The sequence below is a fragment of the Gavialis gangeticus genome, unplaced genomic scaffold, assembly GCF_001723915.1.
Source record: "Gavialis gangeticus isolate Ggan-Ray unplaced genomic scaffold, GavGan_comp1, whole genome shotgun sequence".
Classification (NCBI taxonomy): Eukaryota; Metazoa; Chordata; order Crocodylia; family Gavialidae; genus Gavialis; species Gavialis gangeticus.
Genome location: NW_017729030.1, coordinates 49,232,527 through 49,252,529, shown reverse-complemented (window position 1 = coordinate 49,252,529; position 20,003 = coordinate 49,232,527). Strand labels below are relative to the sequence as shown.

General features: G+C 40.2%; 1 protein-coding gene across 2 annotated transcripts in view; it reads right to left on the bottom strand.

Annotated features, from left to right (window-relative positions):
• ARHGAP10 (Rho GTPase activating protein 10) overlaps positions 1-20,003 on the bottom strand; it is a 246,540-nt gene that overhangs the window by 111,455 nt on the left and 115,082 nt on the right. For both annotated transcript variants that reach the window (XM_019522175.1, XM_019522176.1), the window contains exons 9-14: positions 19,427-19,533; positions 17,769-17,863; positions 10,235-10,316; positions 7,718-7,760; positions 6,047-6,112; positions 452-526 (exon numbers count right to left, since the gene is read on the bottom strand). In XM_019522175.1, the coding sequence (XP_019377720.1) occupies positions 452-526; positions 6,047-6,112; positions 7,718-7,760; positions 10,235-10,316; positions 17,769-17,863; positions 19,427-19,533 (468 nt within the window). The remainder of the gene's footprint in view (positions 1-451; positions 527-6,046; positions 6,113-7,717; positions 7,761-10,234; positions 10,317-17,768; positions 17,864-19,426; positions 19,534-20,003) is intronic.

The following is a 20,003-nucleotide window of genomic DNA, read 5'->3' as shown; positions in this document are numbered from 1 at the left end:
CATAAATCAAATCAAACCCTAACCACTGTGCTAGCATAAAAATAGAATGTAGACCATACTTAAGTTGCTTAAAGGAAAACTAACAACAGGAAGGTATAGTAACAAGAGTCTCTTATCCCTAACTTGTATGGACATTTTCTTCAAAAGCCAGATTCTTTTAACCATCTGACACCACACCCATGATTTGTTCCAGTATATTTTTTTGGCTGTTTCCTTGGTTTACATTAACAGCTAAGTCTTTATGCATTCCTTATCCGGGTGGTCACAGCGAATGCTGAATGGGACATTTATCCATGAGTAGGGCCAACTCTCTTTTCCCCGAAATGAAGAATAAGCAGAAATAAATATTACATAAGATATTAACAGTGAATTATTAACATTAAAATTAGAACAGCCATGAATATAAATCAAGATATAGTAAAAAATATATATTATAAAATAAGAGGCGTACCCATCAACAAATTCAGAAGTCTCTGGACCTTAGAACTCACCCCTACAACTCTGTACAATCCTTGGTCATTAATACCTATTAGGCAAGGAAAAAAAATAAATTAAGGTCAGCTACAGCATTAAGGTATATAGGAAAATAAATTAAAGCTTTAAAATCTTTCCCTGGCTACCTTCAAAATCCTCTTCTAGCCAAAATTACAAAAAAAGGATTTGCTGAAGGCCAAAAACAGTTACCTGCTATCTGTTTGCTGACCTATCCATGTGTTAAAGATAAACCTATGTTAAGTTATATTTTGGTCAACAGGATTACCCCTATTAGGACATTTCTGACAGACATTTTTTCCCTGTTAGCCTATAAGTAACTAAGGACAAAGAATGTTTTTTTAAAAATAACTGTTTGCTCTCATTTACTTAAGAAGAAAACATACAGGATGAGCATTTCCTTGTTTACATTCTGACACAAACAGACCCAGCACATGATAAATTATCATTTCTGCAGTTAGTTAAATTTTACCCTTTCCCCAATGAATGAAAAGATTTGGGGGAAAAAGAGGAACCAGATCTTTTCCCAACATTTCAAACTAAAGCTGCTTTTTTCTGTGTGCACACTTGGGTGCAAGTTGTATATTCCAAGTACAAGGTACCAATCCAACCCACTGCACTCCCCATGCCAGCTACACCCAGAAGGATTCAACCCAAGACTCTGGAGTCAGTACTTCCTCTGTAAGCGGGACACAACAGCTGTAAGAGCTAGAAATAAGTGCTAAATGTTCAAAAAAAGAATTAAAGAAGAAAGGTAAGGTCTGTCTATATCACCCTGTTGTTGCACTCTTTCATCATATGCTTTGTTAGAAATCAATAGTGGTCTTATTGAAATATAGTGTTGACACTAAATAAGGCTTTTGTGCACTAGTTCAATTAAAGCAAACAAAAATAAACACTTTATTACCCGTGTTCAGATGGACCTAGAAATACTAACATACCACAAAGTCGGAATAATATGAAAAATAACTTTAAAATTAAACTATTTAAGAATACAGCATACAGAGATAAAACTTGTAGAGAACTCTCAGATTCAACAACAGATGGTTCCAACACAGAGAAAAAGAAAAAAAAAGCCAAGTAGAACTAGTCAAATAATGGAAAGTTTATTCCTGAACAAGTATAGGATGCACTATCCAAAAATTCATTTGCATTATTCATAACAAATATTATTCTTAATGAATTCCTCAACCAGCTGCATAAATGAGACATACCACCACTATCCTGTTATACTCAATATTAGCATCTTGAATTCTGAGAAGTAAAACATTCTCCTTCTAAGTTTACATCCTCTTCTTCTTGGCCTTATTTCTCAATTGTGGGATAACCATAGTAGAAATAGATGAACTTCCTAGAGAAGTCTGCTATTACAGAAGTATATTTAATTGTATTAGTGGACAGAATTAAAAAGTAGGCTGTAAACTAATGTTATTATGAAGTGAGTTTACCAAAACTCAGAAAGATTACAAAAAAAAGACTGTCAATCTCCTTCCACTAGATTTTCCAGTGGGTCACATTATTAAAAGCATAAGGTCTTCAGAGAGTTTATACTGTGTAACTTAGAAAACTGCCAGCACTAATACAGAGTACAATTTTCTGATCCACCCTAAAGCAGGACGTACTGGCAATTTAGGGTTTTTGAGGAGCATGTGAAGGGAAGGGCAACTCTTGCTTCAATTTCCCATGTGTTTCTTTGAGATCTTCAGTGCAAAGATAATCTTTGACATGAACACCAAATTTCATAAGGCTCTGCCAAACTGCACCAGGCCTTTTGCAGGATGATTCATCATTAGTTTTAGTGCTGCAGAACAAGCCTTTTGCATAGCACGCAAGAATCTAAGAAAAAGCTGAAGAAACATTCTTACAATCAAATGTATCTTACTGCTTTTTGCTCATCTCAGAAGCTCAAGCTCTCAGATTGTGTATTGATTTTCTGCATTGCTAACATTAAAACTAATAAGAACAAAATTGTGCTGACTCAAACTGTTAGTACCTTAAGTTTAAGGATTTAAAAATAATTTAGGCCAAACCACAGCAAATCATTGCTCAGTATTAAAACAGTTGTGTATCTGTGAATGTGTCTGAAGTGACAGTGGTATTGAAACCAGAAAGTTACTTGAGCAATAATCATCATTTGGTGCTGGTAATTACTATCAGATAATTGATCCGGTTAAAATGACTCAACCTAAAAGAAGCAGAGTTAATTGCTAATGTAAAATGAGGTGTGCAGAGGGGAATTAATACTTCAGTATAGTTCTTACCTTTTAATGAAATTTTAAATAAAACTTTATACATAAAAACAGTTGGAAATTATGTTATTTCTGATCTATTCTATGACAGCCACAGAAGTCAGACTGATAGCTGTGGAAGAGGTTTCCCTAAACACTGAGGGATTCACAAGATGATTATTTTTAGATTAATGGCTTATTGCTGATTAAAAATTAAAATTCTGACTGGTTCACTGAACACAAGTGGCCCTCAAACCAAGCACCCCAAGCTGCTTTAAGTGCTGCAAGATTTCGTAGTACATATCCTGATTCTCTTTGTGTTTACACAAGTTAGAGGTGACTAGCACTCAGATACCACAGCCTGGCATGGCAGCCAATTTGTTAGACATGCCTACAAATAATAAGTATAAGCGGAGACTACAGTCTCAAAATCACACTGTAGTAAGCAGAATATGTCCACTAAGCAAGCATGACTTGAGGTTTATAGCTGATGTAGGCTTTTAATAGAGCTACAGAAATCACTTATTTTATGTCCAATTACATGGTACAGAAGTGATCACTCATGCACGTTCACAATTCAAGGTAATATCAGGTTGTTTCCGTGGGAAGGCTCTCTATTTTCTTCCCGCCAGTTAACAGAAACATTCTTACCTAGGAAAAAACTGGGATGACAGCTCACTACTGCCATCTGTCTCTACACCTTGAAATAGCTGCTGCTGCGAAACTAATATTAAATGAAATGTTATTCATCCTTAAGAATGGCACTTTAGAGAATGCCAACTTTGCCATTATACACCAACACATCTAGTTGTTACCCCTGGAATTAACTGCACTCAGGTAAATCTCATGCATTATTCACTACGGGACAGAAATGTAAATCTAAATGGAATAATAAAATCAGAACCTTGAGCCTTGCACTTGTATACAGTGCCTGAGTATAAATCCCACTAGATTTGTGTGTTGAGTGAAAATAATGGGTCTGAGGAGTTAAAAATACAATTTTAAAATGTTGGTTAGGTAACTCTGTTTTTCTAGTCCAATAAATAAAGGCTACAGTCATAGCCTCTCAGGAAAAAATATTTAAGAATTCCAGTCCACTAGCAAATATGATTTTTAAGTCATATACAGTATTTGGTTTTTCTATTCATTCAAAATGAATAATTTTTCTCAGTTTTATAAAAATGAACACAACTGAGAAAATCATCCAGCCATTGACAAGTTTATGTTCAATATCTGTTATTCTTTTCTTCTCTCTCTGAGTACCAGAGTTTTTCTGCTATGACATGACAAGACTATTCTCAGTTTCCACCCACACTAGACTGTCCTCTCTTTCCACCCACACCAACCTCACACCCATTATGATTAAAAGAGATAAAAACATGGCACACAGACACAGACTCTGAAAAGGCATCTGTCCTCTATTTTCTTCTATTGAATATAACGTGCTCTTGACAGTGTACTGCAAAAGTAAAATAATCACAGTAGAAGTTGTTGTAAGAGCAAATATTATATATTTTCCTACCTAGGCATAAAATCTGGAGGCCTGTAGGATATCAACTTTCCTCAGTGCACAGCTCATGTTATTACACAAGTGCACCAAGGATACTTGTCCATACAGCATCCCCTCCTAACACCTGGATAGCTCAGCGGACATCACTGGGTGTAAGAGAGCAGAAATTAATCTGGTCTCCCTAGGAATGATTCTGCAAACCTTGTGCATAAAACAAGATTTTAAAAAATACCTTATGTTCATTCTCAGTAACTAGAAACAAAGACAGCTTTGTGAGAGTACAAAGGATAGAGCGGCCATGACGCCTTCAGTTCCCTCCCACATGTGGCAACCCTATGTCTGCCTTGTTTTGCCTGACCTCAACAGCTATTTTGGGTTTTAAAAATATCACTCTTTCATAGGTTTGGTTTTGTTCCTCTTCCCTCCCCTTTTTCCCCCCAAATGTTGTGCCAGACAGAGCAACATTCACACCTTCACATATAAGCAAGGCCACATAACTATTAGAAATGTGGTTCACTGCTCTGCTTACAATACCTCAAAGACCTACAGTTCCTGTAGGGTAAGAAACTGGTCTTTCGGTCCTCTTTTGAATTTGCATTTTGATACAGTCTTCAGGTACATAACTGCATACTCTCTTTTCCACTAGATTTTGGCCCCATTCACTGTATAGCACAGACCTGTTTTAGGAATGAATCAGGTTTTTGTAGTGAAGGAGATGGCTTTTTGTGTGCTTTATTTGTGATATTTCCTAACTCAAACACAAAAAATCCTAGATTTATGTGACTGATATAAAGCAGATACTGGTAATTTGACAGATATCTGAAAGCCCAGAAAACCCAAAAAAGTGTTAACTCAAATCTAGTCTAATCTGAATTTATTCACAAATCTGTCAGACTGAACTGATGTAAATCAAGCCCAAATATAAAAGACTTCTCATATTTTTCTTTGCTATTCATGGTTAAGTCCCCAACATTTTGGAACTACTTGTATTTATCAATTATATTGTATTCTAATCTGTGCAGGTGAAAGATTTTGCCCAATAAGACCTTGCATTCATTGCAAATAACTGAACTACTATTTTATCCCACTACATCTTCTAAACTAGAAATGTGGCATACAAAAAGAAGTTATCACTGTTGTACTCTGTACAATATCAGGTCACTGGACAATCACAACAACCAACTCCAGCATAATCATATGTCTAAATCCCCCTTCAGGAGTAGATCTGAAACGTTTAGATTGGAAGAAAAGCTCACACCCTGAAATTCCAAACCTTTTCAAAAGAGCGACAAACAGTACTCAAGTTTCCATTTTAATTTAATCTTTTCTTAAAAGGGAAATGCTTTACCAATAATAGTTTGTTTCACTTTCCAGCCTAGCTAGACACATTTTTCTTCTTGAAAGTCAAATCTAAATAAACCTTTAAAAACACAAAAATCCTCATGAGGAGTATGTGAAATGAATATATTAAGTGTGTGACAGTCGGACTCAAATGCAGAACAAGGAACTGGAATCACATACATCTTTGGTGATAGATCAGCAACAGCTGGCCGATATCCACAGTTCTTTGAAAGGAAGTGTCCCTTGGTCACTTATCAGAACTTCTCACAAATCCTGGGCTAAATTGAGAATTAAGTAGCACACAAGGCTGAGCAGAAGCAGGCTCCAGCCTGTTTCTGATCTCCCAGCTGCTGCTATTCCTACAGTGGGTATAATGAGACTAACATCCATCACATACACTTTCCTTACCTCCCACCCACGCCCACTCCCACTTTCTCCTAGTCCTAAGATGTTCATTCATTCTTTCATGTGTTACCTCGTGTTTCAATGGCACTGATGCATTTTCTAATAATTGTGAAACCTATCTTATCCAACTGCGCACCTACAAAAAAAAAAAAGAAAAACCATTCTGAGAAACTTTTCAACACAATTAAGTATGCAGCTCATAGAAAATGAGGGTTGGAAGGGACCTCAAGAGGTCATCTAATCCAACCCCCTACTCAAAGCAGCAGCATCTGCAACTAGATCATCCCATTTCATCATCCCAGGTCATTTTCTTACAAGGCTTTCCACATTTTTATATTTGTAAAGGCTTGACCCACACATAGGGCACCTATATATGTGCCAGATATCTGCTCTGACATGTGCTGAATACATCTGTCGCATATATTCAATGTCCCCAAGCTTCAAAATGGCTGTGGGGGCTCCTTAACTAAAGCTCATCACATGAGATGTAGTTAAAGTGCTCCCACCACTATTTTGAAGCACAGGCCGCTGAATACACATAACGCTGCAGGAGCTTAATTAGAGTAGCTCCATTTTTAAAGAGACAAGACATATGCATTATTTCACAGCAGCTGCCAAAGAGATTACACGATCTATGAATACACCAGTGTTTTGTAACACTTGAGGCCCAAATTTCTGTGCAGCCCTCTGAGGGGCAGGGTAAGGTTTAAACCTGCGTCCAACTTCCCAGCATAGTGCTTTAACTACTTGGCTACAGTTCAGGCACTCCCCTTTCCAACCTTCCTTTTAAGGCTGGACCCCTGAGCAATCAAGACTGAGAGATATGTGGGATCAGAAGGAAGAGACAAAGCTAGGCAGCTTGTAGTTCAACCACATGGATGTTGCACTGGTGGGAAAAAGGGCCTGGTATTCTAGCCTGGATCCTTGTTCACTATAAGGCAGTAAGTTCCACACTGCTTGTCATCCATTTTATTTACTAAATACTGAATGAGAGGGCCAGTGGTCCAACTTCAAAAGAAATGCTGGAGAGGGGACTGGATAATGCCTGAGCTATGGCCAGATGGTTGCAGCACAGCTCTGGAAAGTCAAGAGAAACAGGAATGCCCCTTCTACTTAAGGCTCACTCAGGTATAAACAAACATAGATAGCCTCGTACCTACCTGGCCAGTGCATAGCCTACTGTGCATTCTCAGTGGACATTTACATGCTCACAATGCACAGGTAATAGAATTACAAACTCTACATAAATACCAAAAATGCCACTTACATCACTGGAAAACTGCCATTTGGGGACACAGAGAGTAATAGCATTTGTCCCTTAATCTTCGCTATGTTTTAATACACATGTAGCAAGTCATTGAGTTATGGATTCTTTGACCCAAAACATTGAATTTTCTGGCTTCTGTGCATTTATATTCTCAAACAATGCACTTTTGCTACGTTTAAAAATAAACTTTGTCTTTAAAGTCCTTTGAGCATGAAGTGAGATGAGACAAATGATGGAACAATTTTTCCTCAGAACAGGCATGAACCTGAACTCTAATCCTACACAAGAGGGTTTCTACTGCAAGAAAATCTGATAACTTCTATCAACTTATTCATAAAAAGCTATGTTTATAAGTGCTTGCAAGACCAGGGCTTAGTTGACCAGAATTATGGTCCTTTACAGACCTAGTCAATATATTTCAGAATTTTAAAAGTTATCAAAAATGTTAATTTTAAAAACAGCTCAAATACTTACTCCCTTCCCTTCTGGTGTTAGGTCTATTCAGATTGATGAACAGCTAGTAGAAAAAACAGACAAAAAAAAATACTATTCAGTGCAAAAAACATTTATAAACTGAGATTCAAGATGTCCCCTGCTTAATGCAAAAAAGAACAGCTACAGCAACTAAATGGCTAAAACAATGGGTCACAACCTTTTTAGACTCCAGACACCTCTTTGAAAATGTCAGCTCTTGGTTTTCACTTGGCTTTTCTCTTTTCCAAAGTAAAAAAAAACATTTAAATGAACACAAAAGACCACCACAAGTGAGACTATTGCATTGTTAGGTGTGCAAATACAATTCAACATAAACCAAGAAATATTAAATACGAACCCAGTGCTAAAGACATTATGGGGCACCCTGCAGCACCCCTGAAAGGCTCTCATGGGACCCAAGGGTCCTATGTCAACCTATCTGAAAATCACTTGGCTAGATAATAAAAGCCTTTACCTAATACACTGGGTTGTAAGGTATCTTGAGTATTACGACACCTTTCCATCCTGAATCAGAATGGAAGGTGAAAATAGTTACACTATTTGAGATGGGAGACAAAATTTAAACATTTCTGGATCTGTGTTCCACCTGAGGTCAGGCAATATCAATCTACACCAGAGGTGGGGCTAAATACAGCCTGCAGGCTGGATCCAGCCCATGGCTGCCCCTGCAGTGCTCCGCATGGGGCTGAGCCCTACTCACTCCTGTCGGGGAAGCCCACACCACACTCCTGCCCATGCCTGCTGGCCCAGACCCCAACCAGCACATTCAGCTTGGGCGAGGCTGTTCCTAAGTGCTACCCTCCTTCCCTCGCCTCGAGCAGGAACCGCCCGCCCAGCTGAAGCTTCCTTTTTGCCCGCCCACCCAGAGTGATGCAGCACAGGCAGGAGTGTGAGGAGGAGCCACCACTGGAGGTGCGGTGAGGTGAGGCAAGCCAAGTTGTACCCGGCTGGCTGCAGCCACGCTGGGAACAGCCCCACCAGAAGCTGCGTGTGCTGGCTGGGGCCCAGACTGGTGGGGCTGTTCTGCTCCCTTCGCATTTGATCCAGCTGCAGCTCCTCTTCCTGCTCCTGCTGCACACTCTGGGTGAGAAGCAGCTTCAGCCAGGTGGATCCTGCCTCCATTCATGGGGCTCCAGCTCCAGCTTCTGGCTGCCTTCCACCCACAATGTCCGCCTGCAGGTGGCTGGTCATCATGGGCTCTGCACACTCCCACCACTGCTCCCCACCCACCCAAAACCCCACAGGGAGTTTTGCTGAGTTGTGCTGCATGGGGGAGACAGGGGGTGCTGTCCGGCCTGCAACAGCTCATCGAAACTCCCTATGTGGCCCTCAGGCCCAAATAATTGCCCACCCCGATCTATATCCATCTCTTTTGTCCTATCAGCATAAGGGAATTCTAGCTTAGGTATTTCATATTCCCGTTCTTGCTGATGGAACACACTCCTCAGACAGATGAATCTCTCATAAATGCACTGTAGTTTCTCCATCCAAACTGTTCCAGTGCATCATGGGAATCCATGGAATGGATTCATGAAAGCCAGGGAACCGAGATCAATGTGCAAATGGGGACAAGGCATCTAAATGACAAAACCCAAGATACATTATAGTGACTCAGGCAGACAGAGATTAAGTTGACTTGAATTGAGATAACATTTTTATTTTATGGAAATATGGGCAAATGCAAAATATTTCCAATAAGGTTTAGATTTTTGTACAGATCTTCTGTGAATTCTCCCCACCTCCTCAGCTAACTCAATCTAGTTATGTAAACTGCATCCTCAAGAGTTACAGTAAGTTACATCTCCAGAGTTTTAAAAGTTTTTCACTGCAATACCAAGAATAAAAGAATCAAATTCCAAAATTTGCAGCAACCATCTGTTGCGACACAGAAATAGCAGCACTATCAACTCCCTTTATTCTTGGGCTGCATAACTAATATACCAGACCAAATATCCTTCAAGCATAATATTAGTGAACCAATGTGCATTCTAATTCTTCAATTTAATTGTACTTCTAAAGTACAGTGAGATAAATCAAAAAAGGAGGACAACTCCCCCATTCACTGATTAAAAAAATGAAGTCAGCTTTAGGAAACTGAGAAGTGACATTCTTGAGTTTGTAGTTCAATTTTTCAAAGTTATTTTTCACTATATTCACTACACTACTGACTTATTCAAGTCTGTGCCACTGTAAGGTGGTAGGGCCTGCCAGTGAAAGTGATTAAGTTACACTAGTGATTAGCTAGAAAAGTGATACCCATCATTGTAATGGAACCTATTCATAAAAATCACTGTTTCTTTTCTTGTTATATGGAGAAGCACCACACCTTCACTTCAGGATTTACAGATCTCTGTCCTATTCCATTGATAGTCTTCAGTAAAGCTATATTTTCAGAAATATGCAAATACAATGTATTAAAACGCAAAAAATCAAAGAAAAAAGATTCATCATACATAACAACAAAAAGAGAGGGTGGAAAAAAGATTATATACATACACCTCCTTTACTATCCAAGGCTTCCACCCACAGTTTCCGTTCGTCTTCAGAGAAGGCCTGCATGGTCACAGGAATACCAGGTCTACAAAATACCATCAGAAGCAAATAACATACATATGACTTTTATTCACTATAGTGTGCACTGGTACGTCACTGAACATTGCCTAATATACACAATGGACAAATGTTTTTAAATGTCAGAGATACGCAACGAAGAATACACACACATACACATCACTACCTTCAAAACCAAGAAATCAACTATGAAATGTTTATTTATGTATTTATTTATTTATTTAATTTAAAGTAGAAACTTGTTAATTCCATTAACTGGAATCACTGAATTCTGTGAATTTTAAAACAAACACATGCAAGAGGAATATTTTATCTAAAAATTACTTTGTCTATTTGAAATGTGTAGTTTAATGTTAAAATAGTGAGGAAAATAAGCATAGTATTCTAATAAATATTCCAACAGTCTTTACAAAAAAATAATCATTTTTAACATAGCGCCTCATTAAAAGAAACCATCTACTAAAATTTTCCTAACGAGTGAAGGACGGTAAATGTCATTTGCAGGATACAGAGATTAACATAAATCTACTCTCTCTCTATTTTTGTTTTATTTTATGTATTTATTTATTTTTTTTTTTAAGAGTAGGCAAAAACTTAACACCAATAATGATGAAGCTCAGCACAGTGTACAAACTTAAGGGAAGTTAAAAGCTGAAATGAAGCAAGAGCAGAGATGCTGGCAATACCGTCTTAAGAAAACAGGGTAGATGCACCTTTATAGACTAACTAAATAAGATCTATATATAGTGAGAGAGCACACACAAGCTTTCATGAACCCAAGTTCACTTCATCTGATGCTGAAAGATGCATATTTACCCTGCCCTTCTGACTGACTTCAGACTAACAGGGCTAACTACCTCCCTCCAATTACTTTCCTGCCAATTAAAAAGGGGTATTATTATACTCAGTCTGCCACTGAATATTTATATATATGATATATACATCTCGATTCTCTTAATTTCTGCCTTCCAATTACTGAACTAGTCTTATGGAAAAGAAAGTGCCATTTTAATAAGGCAACAGCATAGAGAAAATGTTTAAATTGCTCCCCAGCCTCTATCCCAAAATAGCCTGGGGGCTGCATTCATGTTTGTACTACTAGAAATATTTATGCTTCATCCTCACCTACTTTTTTCAGGCTCATAAGTTTTATTTACCTGCCCAATATAATTTCAGTGTAGCAGCACACAGGTAAGTATTAAGTTGCTTTCCTCCCCAGCTCACACATGATTCCTTCAGATTACACTTTAAGGCAAAATGCTTCACATAATCAAAGTTCTTTAAGCAGAAGCCCTTGGCCTCAGATTTTAAAACCATGGCCTTCCCCTTTAGTAGTCCATGCAGAACTCAAGGGAGCCAATTATAATTATGGAAAAGAATAACATATGGCACAAATATTTCTCTTTAGATCAATTAAAATGAAGGTTCTATCAGAGCATGCATATTTCATCTCCAACCATCTTGAAAGACAACCAACACCCCCACCCCCCATTGAATGTAAAAAGCAAACCATGAAGAAAAGCTCCTTGGGGCACTTCATTAAAATTTCTGCACCTACTACTCTTTGTGGCTAAATATAAGCTAATGCATGCTTATAATAGCAGTAAGATGTGAGAAAAACATTCCTTTCAGGCCAAACAGGCTTTTTCAGGTCTTAAATTGGCCATTTAGTGGTATTTAGTTTCAATCATCATAAATGTAGAAACTTAATCATTCTGCAAGGGAGAAAAATGTAAGGAAGTAGCTGAACTAGCAGAAAAGACTACACACTGCTTTGGCCCTTTTTATCTCCTTCCTTTCAGTAGTGAAAACTAAAACCAAGTCACTTTTATACTGTATAAATGTTCTTCCTCCTCACTGGAATTGTAAGTGAAAGCACAAAAATCTGAAATCTAGACAAACAGGTCAAGCAAAGTAATCTCTCCAGAAGAATGTTAACAAAAGAAGATAAGAAGGACCAAAAACAATTCCACAAACTTTTTCAGAAGAACCATTTTGTATACTAGTGAAAAGCCTGCCAGGGAGAGATACTATTCCTTCTTGTCTACTTAGACTGCGTACATGCATTCAGATGATGTGGGAGAATTCTCCCAGGTTTGCTTTCCTGGTAGAAGAAACTTACTCAGAGACACAGACTTTTAATGCTGAGCCCCAGAAGAGGAGAGAGCTGCAGTACTGATGCAGCACAGCCAGGGGTGTCCTATGCATACATCTCAGATGGCTTTGCAAGGTCTCTCTGTCTCCCTAGAGAAAGACAGCAGCAGGGCACAGAGAAACCCTGGCTGGCTGACCCAGACTGCTCAGAGCCAGCCTGTCTCTTCCTGCAGTGCAATGTGGGGATTGCAACGGAGGTGTATTCTGTTCCTTTTTTGGCTGGAGCAGTAAAATTCAATGAGGAATATGCCTTCTCCCTGGGGGTGGGGGAAAAAAGGACTTTGGGGTGCTGGACTGTGCTGTGGCTTCTCTGAAAAGAGAGCTTGTACAGACATTTGCTTTCCCAGGAGAAACTCTCCTAGGATATATTTAACCCAGTTATTTTGCTGGTGTAGCAGCCATTTTTACCCTGGAAGAAAAATTCTGAACATCTGTACACTCATGGTTTGACCTGAGAGAGCAGTGACTCTCCCTAAAGAAACTTAACATCTGTATGTGGCCCAAGACTGTTTGTCTCCATTGAAAATTTTACTTCCCATAATTTGTCACTATTACATCTAAGCTACAAGAATGATAATGGAGACAGTGTCCTTAGGCTATGCTAGCACTTCTCACCATTTCTACGTTTGTTGGAACCAAATCAATTGGTATGGTAGGGACTGTGGGATATTTTAGGAAAAAAGACCAAGTATAAGTAAAGCATACTGCATTGATCTCCCATCAATGCATAAATCATGCAGTTATAAAGCTTCTTACCAAGGTAAAATAGAGCTTTTGGTGACATGTACAAGTACTATGAAGACTCCAAATCAGAAGCTGAGAAGGTGCATGTTAGACGCACAGGGCATGGACAGAAGTAATAATTGAAATATTTCAAATGTCTCTGAAACATTTCAGAGGGCCAGCGGTACAAATATGGTAATATTGAGAAGCATTTCACTTTTTGTTACGTCTGAATGGAAAAAGACAACCCATGTATTTTCCAAAATTCCACAGTATGCCCCTCATCCCCTCCATTTCTACAGGAAAAGGAAGAGAGCAGGCTGAGTGATAGCTGGCAGACTATACAGCTATGAGGTCCCACTCCCAGTCAGGGCCTGCCACTGCCTCCAGCAAGAAGGGGAGTGGAGAAGTAGAATGGACTGGAGCTGGAGATGCCCACGGAGCTGCCACCACATACAGGGGTCTTCATCCCTAGTTCCTTTTTCTCTCTCCACTCCTGAGATGGAGAGGAGAGGTAGAGAGGATTGGGGCTGTCAGTACACAGCTAGGACCTCCCCACCACTGCTCCCACCCCTCCAGAGATATCCTCTGCCACCCTGAATCCCTTGGTTGGAAAGCTACTGCTGTATGCAGCCATGACAATTTTGAAATTTTCCAGCTGGGATGAGAGGGGAGGCATAGGAGTTTAGGTATGTTCCCCCAGCTGAAAATGCTTCCTCTTTGAAGCATTTTTAAGTGCATTTCACTTGGAAAAATTTCAAAGGTTACTTCTAGCTGCACCCACAGAATACAGTATAAAAAGCAACATCATAATCTGTTAAAAAATTACTCCTGTTTAGGAAGAAGTAGAAACAAACTCAAAACTGTCATTGTAAAGACAAACACACTAATTGTGTAACAATATTTCTCAAGAGGTGGGAGTACTTCAGAGCATTCAGAGCTGTCTACCTGGTGGCCTGCAGGCTGCATGCAGCCTGCAAGGAGTTAATCTGTATCCCCCAGGCTCTCACTCAGCTGCTGCTTCATATCATTCTAGTTCCGGTGGAGCCAGGGGATCTAGCCTTCCCTTACGGCTTCTGATTTCTGCTCCTGCCCCAGGGAGTTGCACAGCATTCAGGAACCTTCTGCTGTTGAGTTTTTTGGGGGTTTGTTTTTGTTGGGGGTTTTTTTTGGGGGGGTAGGGAATCCATAGGTGTACACGATATAATGACTGCTTGCTGGAGCAAGCGGGGAAATAGGGGTGGTGGGGAGGGGAATGACAGATTGCCTGTATGTAGGATGAAGCAGGGAAGGGGACTGCCCATGCATTTTATGCAGCTGTGGAGAGGCCCTTAGATTGGACCACTGCAGCCAGCACAGGGTGCAGCCCCCTCCCAGCGTGGCTTGCATGGGGTGCAGCCCCAACCACTGAGAAGCAGGACAGGCCTGCATTAAATGATTCCCACACCACAGAACCATTCTTATTTTGTGCACACTGGAGAGTCAAAAGTGCCAGATATGAAAAAAAAAAAGACATTAGGTAAGAAATCCTGACAGCTGTTTGCTATTTGATTGAGACAGTTGTGAATTCCACAACACCCACAGCCCTGAGTACTTTGAATTCTGAGGAAAAAATGGACAAATCTCACTTGCCTCTATAAAAGAAAAATGGATGTCACTTCCTCGTTACAAGATCCTGGGAAGTGTAAACTGATGTCAGCTTATTGGCAAGGCTAAACATTTTCCATTGAGATACTTGCCTTAGATTCTAGACTCACTCTTCCTGCCAGGAAAGCCACTGGGATCCATAAAACTAGGGCTTGGCAACATGAGGCTCATGAAGATAGAGGGCTTTACCCATGCCTCTGTGCACCCTAGAGTTAGACAGAGAGGGCAGGGTGGAACTGCACTAGGGCTGGGCAGCTTGAGTCCACACCCACACTGTCACCACTTCCTCTAGCCTCCTTCTCCCTGGCTGTGGCATGGATGCATCCTCTAGCCCAGAGGTTCCCAACCACCGGGCTGAGGCAGGCTGCCTGCAGGGTCGTGGCATGAGCCCCCCCGCTTGGAGCCCCGTCCATCCACCCAGCTGAGTGGCTTCCAGGGTCACATCTGAGCTTCTGGGGTTAAAGCCAAGTGATGGGGGAGCCCTAGGAGGGAGGCAGCTGGCTCTGCACACTCTGTCCTGCTCCTGCCGGGCCATGGTAAAAAAAAGACTGGGAACCACTATTCTAGCCACTGGGAAGCTGCACTGCAGCTGGGAGGTGGGTGGGGACAGGGAGAAGCAGCAGCACTGAAGACACCATTCCCAGCTGCCTGACCCCTTCATGCATTCCCCCAGCCCCCAGTGTTGCTGCCACCCAACTGCATCAGATCAGAGCAGGGTTGTTAAGGCCTGTGGCTTGTTAAAGGTTGCCAGCTCCTGCACAAAATCCATGACAAGTGGTCAGTCTTCTGGACACATTTTAGGGAAGAGAGAGTCTAAGCCATATGGGGCTATGCTATCCAGACTGATACTTATGAACCTAAGGGTGCTGCCGCTCACCTACATCAGCTGGACACTTCCATCTCAGGCAATGCCTTTACTGAGCAGGCAGCATGTTATCTAACCACAAGGGGATACACCTCTATACCAGGAGAGGAGGACTGGTCAGATTCCATTTTTTACAGAGGGCAGAAGGATGTGAATGGTCTTGCAGGCACAACCAAACACATCTCAATTATCTCTATCTCAATTAACTTTCCTGTGTTGAACATTGCCAAGCACAAAGAGCTGACATGCAAGCGCTAGAGGAAGATATGCTTCCAGTCGTAACATGTGGGAGGGAATGGGGAGCGGGGGAGAAATAAAAATCAATTGATGCATTCTAGACTGAATTTATTGCACAAACTGAACACAATGCTGAAGAAGAAGAAAAGGCAGAGGACAGAGAGTCAAATCTGTAGTAAGACATTTTAACCAAGTCCCGCCAATGCAATGAAAATGCCAACTCTCTGTCCTCTGCCTTTTTCTTTCTTTTTTTTTTCCTCAGAGCCATGAGTGCTTGAGCCTCATTCTGGACTAATGTTGAATATTGCCCCCAGTCAACCAATCTACAAGTGGTCATTTGGACTGTTTAGGCTGGGGAATCAGAGGCAGCTGGAGATGATGCCAATCACCTCACTCCTTTGTATGCCATTAGCTACAGAAACTAGTCTCCCAACCACACTGGCTCAAGACACAGTTCAGCTCAGGATGGTTCTCTGTGAGCCCAATTCCAAAAGGGTATCAGGAAAGCATCACTGCAGTTCTGGCTGATTGTGAAACTAGCTTTGCTTCCTTAGGACTATAAAAGAGAAAGGAGTTTGGTTCTAGCTGGGCAGCTTTAGATGCCAGAGTTCCTAGGCATTGGGAATGGTGCTGGACAGTTCCCAATGACAACAGAGGGAAGGAACTTGCTAGATGGAGGCTGCAATGGAAGAAATCCCAGGACGGGGAAAAAGAGGAAGACTTCCCAGAGGATGAAGTAGAACATAATGGCTGGGGATGTGCTAAGCTGAGAGAGGAGTGGGACTTGGTGAGCAATTTTCACAGTCATTCAGGGCCCTGGAATCCAGCAAAGTTGAGTAGGCCTGGCTCATACTACCTCTCAAAATCAAGCATCAAGAGAAGTGTTTGGATGCTTCCTCTCAGCAGAAATTGAGATTTACCTCAATGAGTGACTGGATCAGCAGCATGCACCATAGAAGAGTGAGATGCTGTTAAAGAAAAAGGGTTCTCAGAGTGTTATTAGCTCAGTGAAAGCCTCTTCTGTGTCACTACCTGGGAAAGGGATGATAAAAAACTCAGATGCTTCAGGCAGGCATTTTCATGTCTTGGCCTCTCACATGAACTGGTCTTTTTCACTGATGTGCATAGTACATACCAGCATAATCTCAGAAAATCACCGCCATTGTATACAGTGAATTGAAAGCAGTGAACACATCATAAAAATGAAATGTTTTAATCTTAAAAAACCAATTAAGTGACATTCTGGAATGTCTAACTGGTGAGAAGAGGGAGTAAACTAAATGGGTCAGAAGCCCGTAGCTGCAAAGGGGTGACATTAGAAAAACATTAGAACCTCTTTGACCTTTTTTAAGATGGCAAAAAGGTAGAGATTATGCATAAGAACAGACAGGTCATCAGTGCCACTTCATGAGAAGAGATAACGGAGTGACAGGGAAGGGAAAGGAAAAAAGCAAAGTGGCATTTAAAAAAACAATTCTTCTCAGATTTTTAAAAAGTTCCTGGTATCTCTGGGTTTTTCCAAACTCATGGAAGTGCACAGAGGTAAGACTAAAAAAGGAAACTTTCCTAGGGACCGCCAGTGTATTACACGTTTTTTGTCTGTCATGGGGATTAATAAAAGAAAAAATATACAAGAGAGACACTGCATATTAACCAGTGACAAGTGGGACTGTTACTGACAGCAGACATACAGGGAGAGAAGCCTCCACTTCAGTACATTCAATCATGCATCAGTGTTAAGGAGTTGGTCATATCTGAAGGCAGAATATAAATTCTGAAAACTTGTATTGACATTTCTTCTGACTACTTGTTCAGTACATTTCACCAGCTTACCTGTCTGCAGCTTCCATGTCAAAACAGAAACGTCTATCTATAGTATCTGTATTTCTTTTGGTACAGTAGGTAAGAAAGAAGGTTTCCAAATCACCCTGTAAATAAGATAGATTATTATATGCCTGATAGCAGAGCCAAACTGAAATCCAAAGAGTCAGCAAGCCACTGATGCAAACTAAATATGATAACCCGTATTAAAATAATAGCAAAAGCTGGATTGGAACTGACAAATGCAATGGAATTGTTACAGCTGCAAATCAGTACATAGTACTGCAGAAATCTCAAGGTTATTTTACAGACTGCAGGTGCAGCAAATATAGAAATTTTTGGTTTAAAATATGGGAGTTTAAACATCTTAATAAAAAGAATTACTATTTTCCAACAATGATATCATCAGGGTAAATTTTCTGTAAAAGACTGTCACTGTACTATTTTTGTCAAAACAGTAATATTCCAAATTCTACTTTATAGTGTTTAAGGCAAAATAAGGAGTTCTGATACTCTGAAATTTGCCTCGTAGGGTATGCCTTCCCTTCAAAACAAGCCTCTGTACATTCAGATAATAAACTGTCCACCCACCCTTACAGTACCCAAAGACTAAATACCTTAACTAACCTGTGAGTAACTCCAAGTAAACTACTCCCTATAAGCACTGGCTTTCACCATAACATGCAGCTATTTCATTTTAGCGATGTTGCTTTTTCGGTGCATCCATACCTATAGATTTCATTGTTTTACTTAGGAGGACTTAATGCAATTGCATTAAACTAGTGTGAAAATATCTGAAAGCCTCTAAAATGACTAAGGACCAGAAATGCTATTGCCTTACAATAGAACTTGGTTCTGAAGTCAGCTGAGCAATTTTGAAAGTTTTACCCAAAAGCCATATAAGCAAAATGAAAATAAAAATATTTCAGGAGGGATTATGCACACAATCTCCTTTCTATCAAGAACACTCAAATATGATCCCCCAAACAAACCCCATTGTGAGAAACTTTTAAAATTACACTTAAAAGACAGGGTAAGAAACAGCATTTGAACTCTAAGATTGACCAGAAGATATAAATGCCTCTTCTGTCTTCTGTTTTTTCTTCTGCTCCTTCATTTAGCCATTTCAAGCCTGATCCTGCAACATGCTGAGCACCCTCAACTTCCACAGGAACTAAGGCATTCAGCATCCAGACTCTTTAGCCCTGAATATCAAGGCTATCAGGGAAAGTGTATATTAAGATTTTCAGTGCAAATTATGATGCCAATATGAAAAGGATTTAAAGGATTCCTAACCAGACTCTCTTCCAACTCTCCCATCCAGCTGCATTGGAAGAAGAATCTGGATGGAGAGTATAAAAGAGAATCTCCCAAGTTTACTGTATTTTCTTAAGTCACACTTTAATAAATTAAATCCCTACAGTGCAAGCTAGACACTAAAAAGATAGAGAGAGGTGTATTCTAACTCTTATAGACACTGTTCTTTTAGAAGCAAGCAATTGAAATTTCTACAAAATTCTTACCTACTAAACCATTCCATTATTTTAGTTTAATATCCTGAAAGGGCAGAGTGTAAATTGCATGAAAAAGAGATATTTGATATATCTTATCTGGCACATTCTCTTATTTAGATACATGGCATGAAAGAAGTAAAAGTGAAATATACTTACTGCTTTCCCTCCCGACCTGTGTTCAAATGGGATCATGTTGAAAGTTTTTGTCTGTTTCTTATATGTGCAGTAGTGTTTTACCCAACTGGAGCCAAATGGGGCAGGCCCTTGAACAAAACGGAAACATTAATTTGGTTCTCTTGCTTCAGATAGTTTGTTGCCCTTTGTCAGTTTCTAGCAAGAGTATACTTTGTATACTATTAGATTTATAAAGAAATACTACATTAATATACCCAAAGTCAGCCAATGATGAAGCACAATAAAATATTAACTGCTGGGTAGGGGTGCACTGATAGAAATTTTTGGGGCTGATACCGATAGCCGATATTTAAGGAGGCATACTGATATGATTTCTGATACAACCCCCTCCAGCTGGTAAGTCCAGGTGGTGGAAGGAGAGGAGGGAGGGAAGGGGTGGGGGGCAAATCAATGCCCCCTGTGGTGAGGGAGTGGGCAGGGGCAGGCACTGCCCAGGCAGAAATGAGGGGGGCTGAGAGGCTAAAAGTGGCAGGAAGAGTTGTGGAGAGACACGGGAAGGAGGTGGTGGACAGCAGAAACAGGGCCAGGAGGCTAGAAG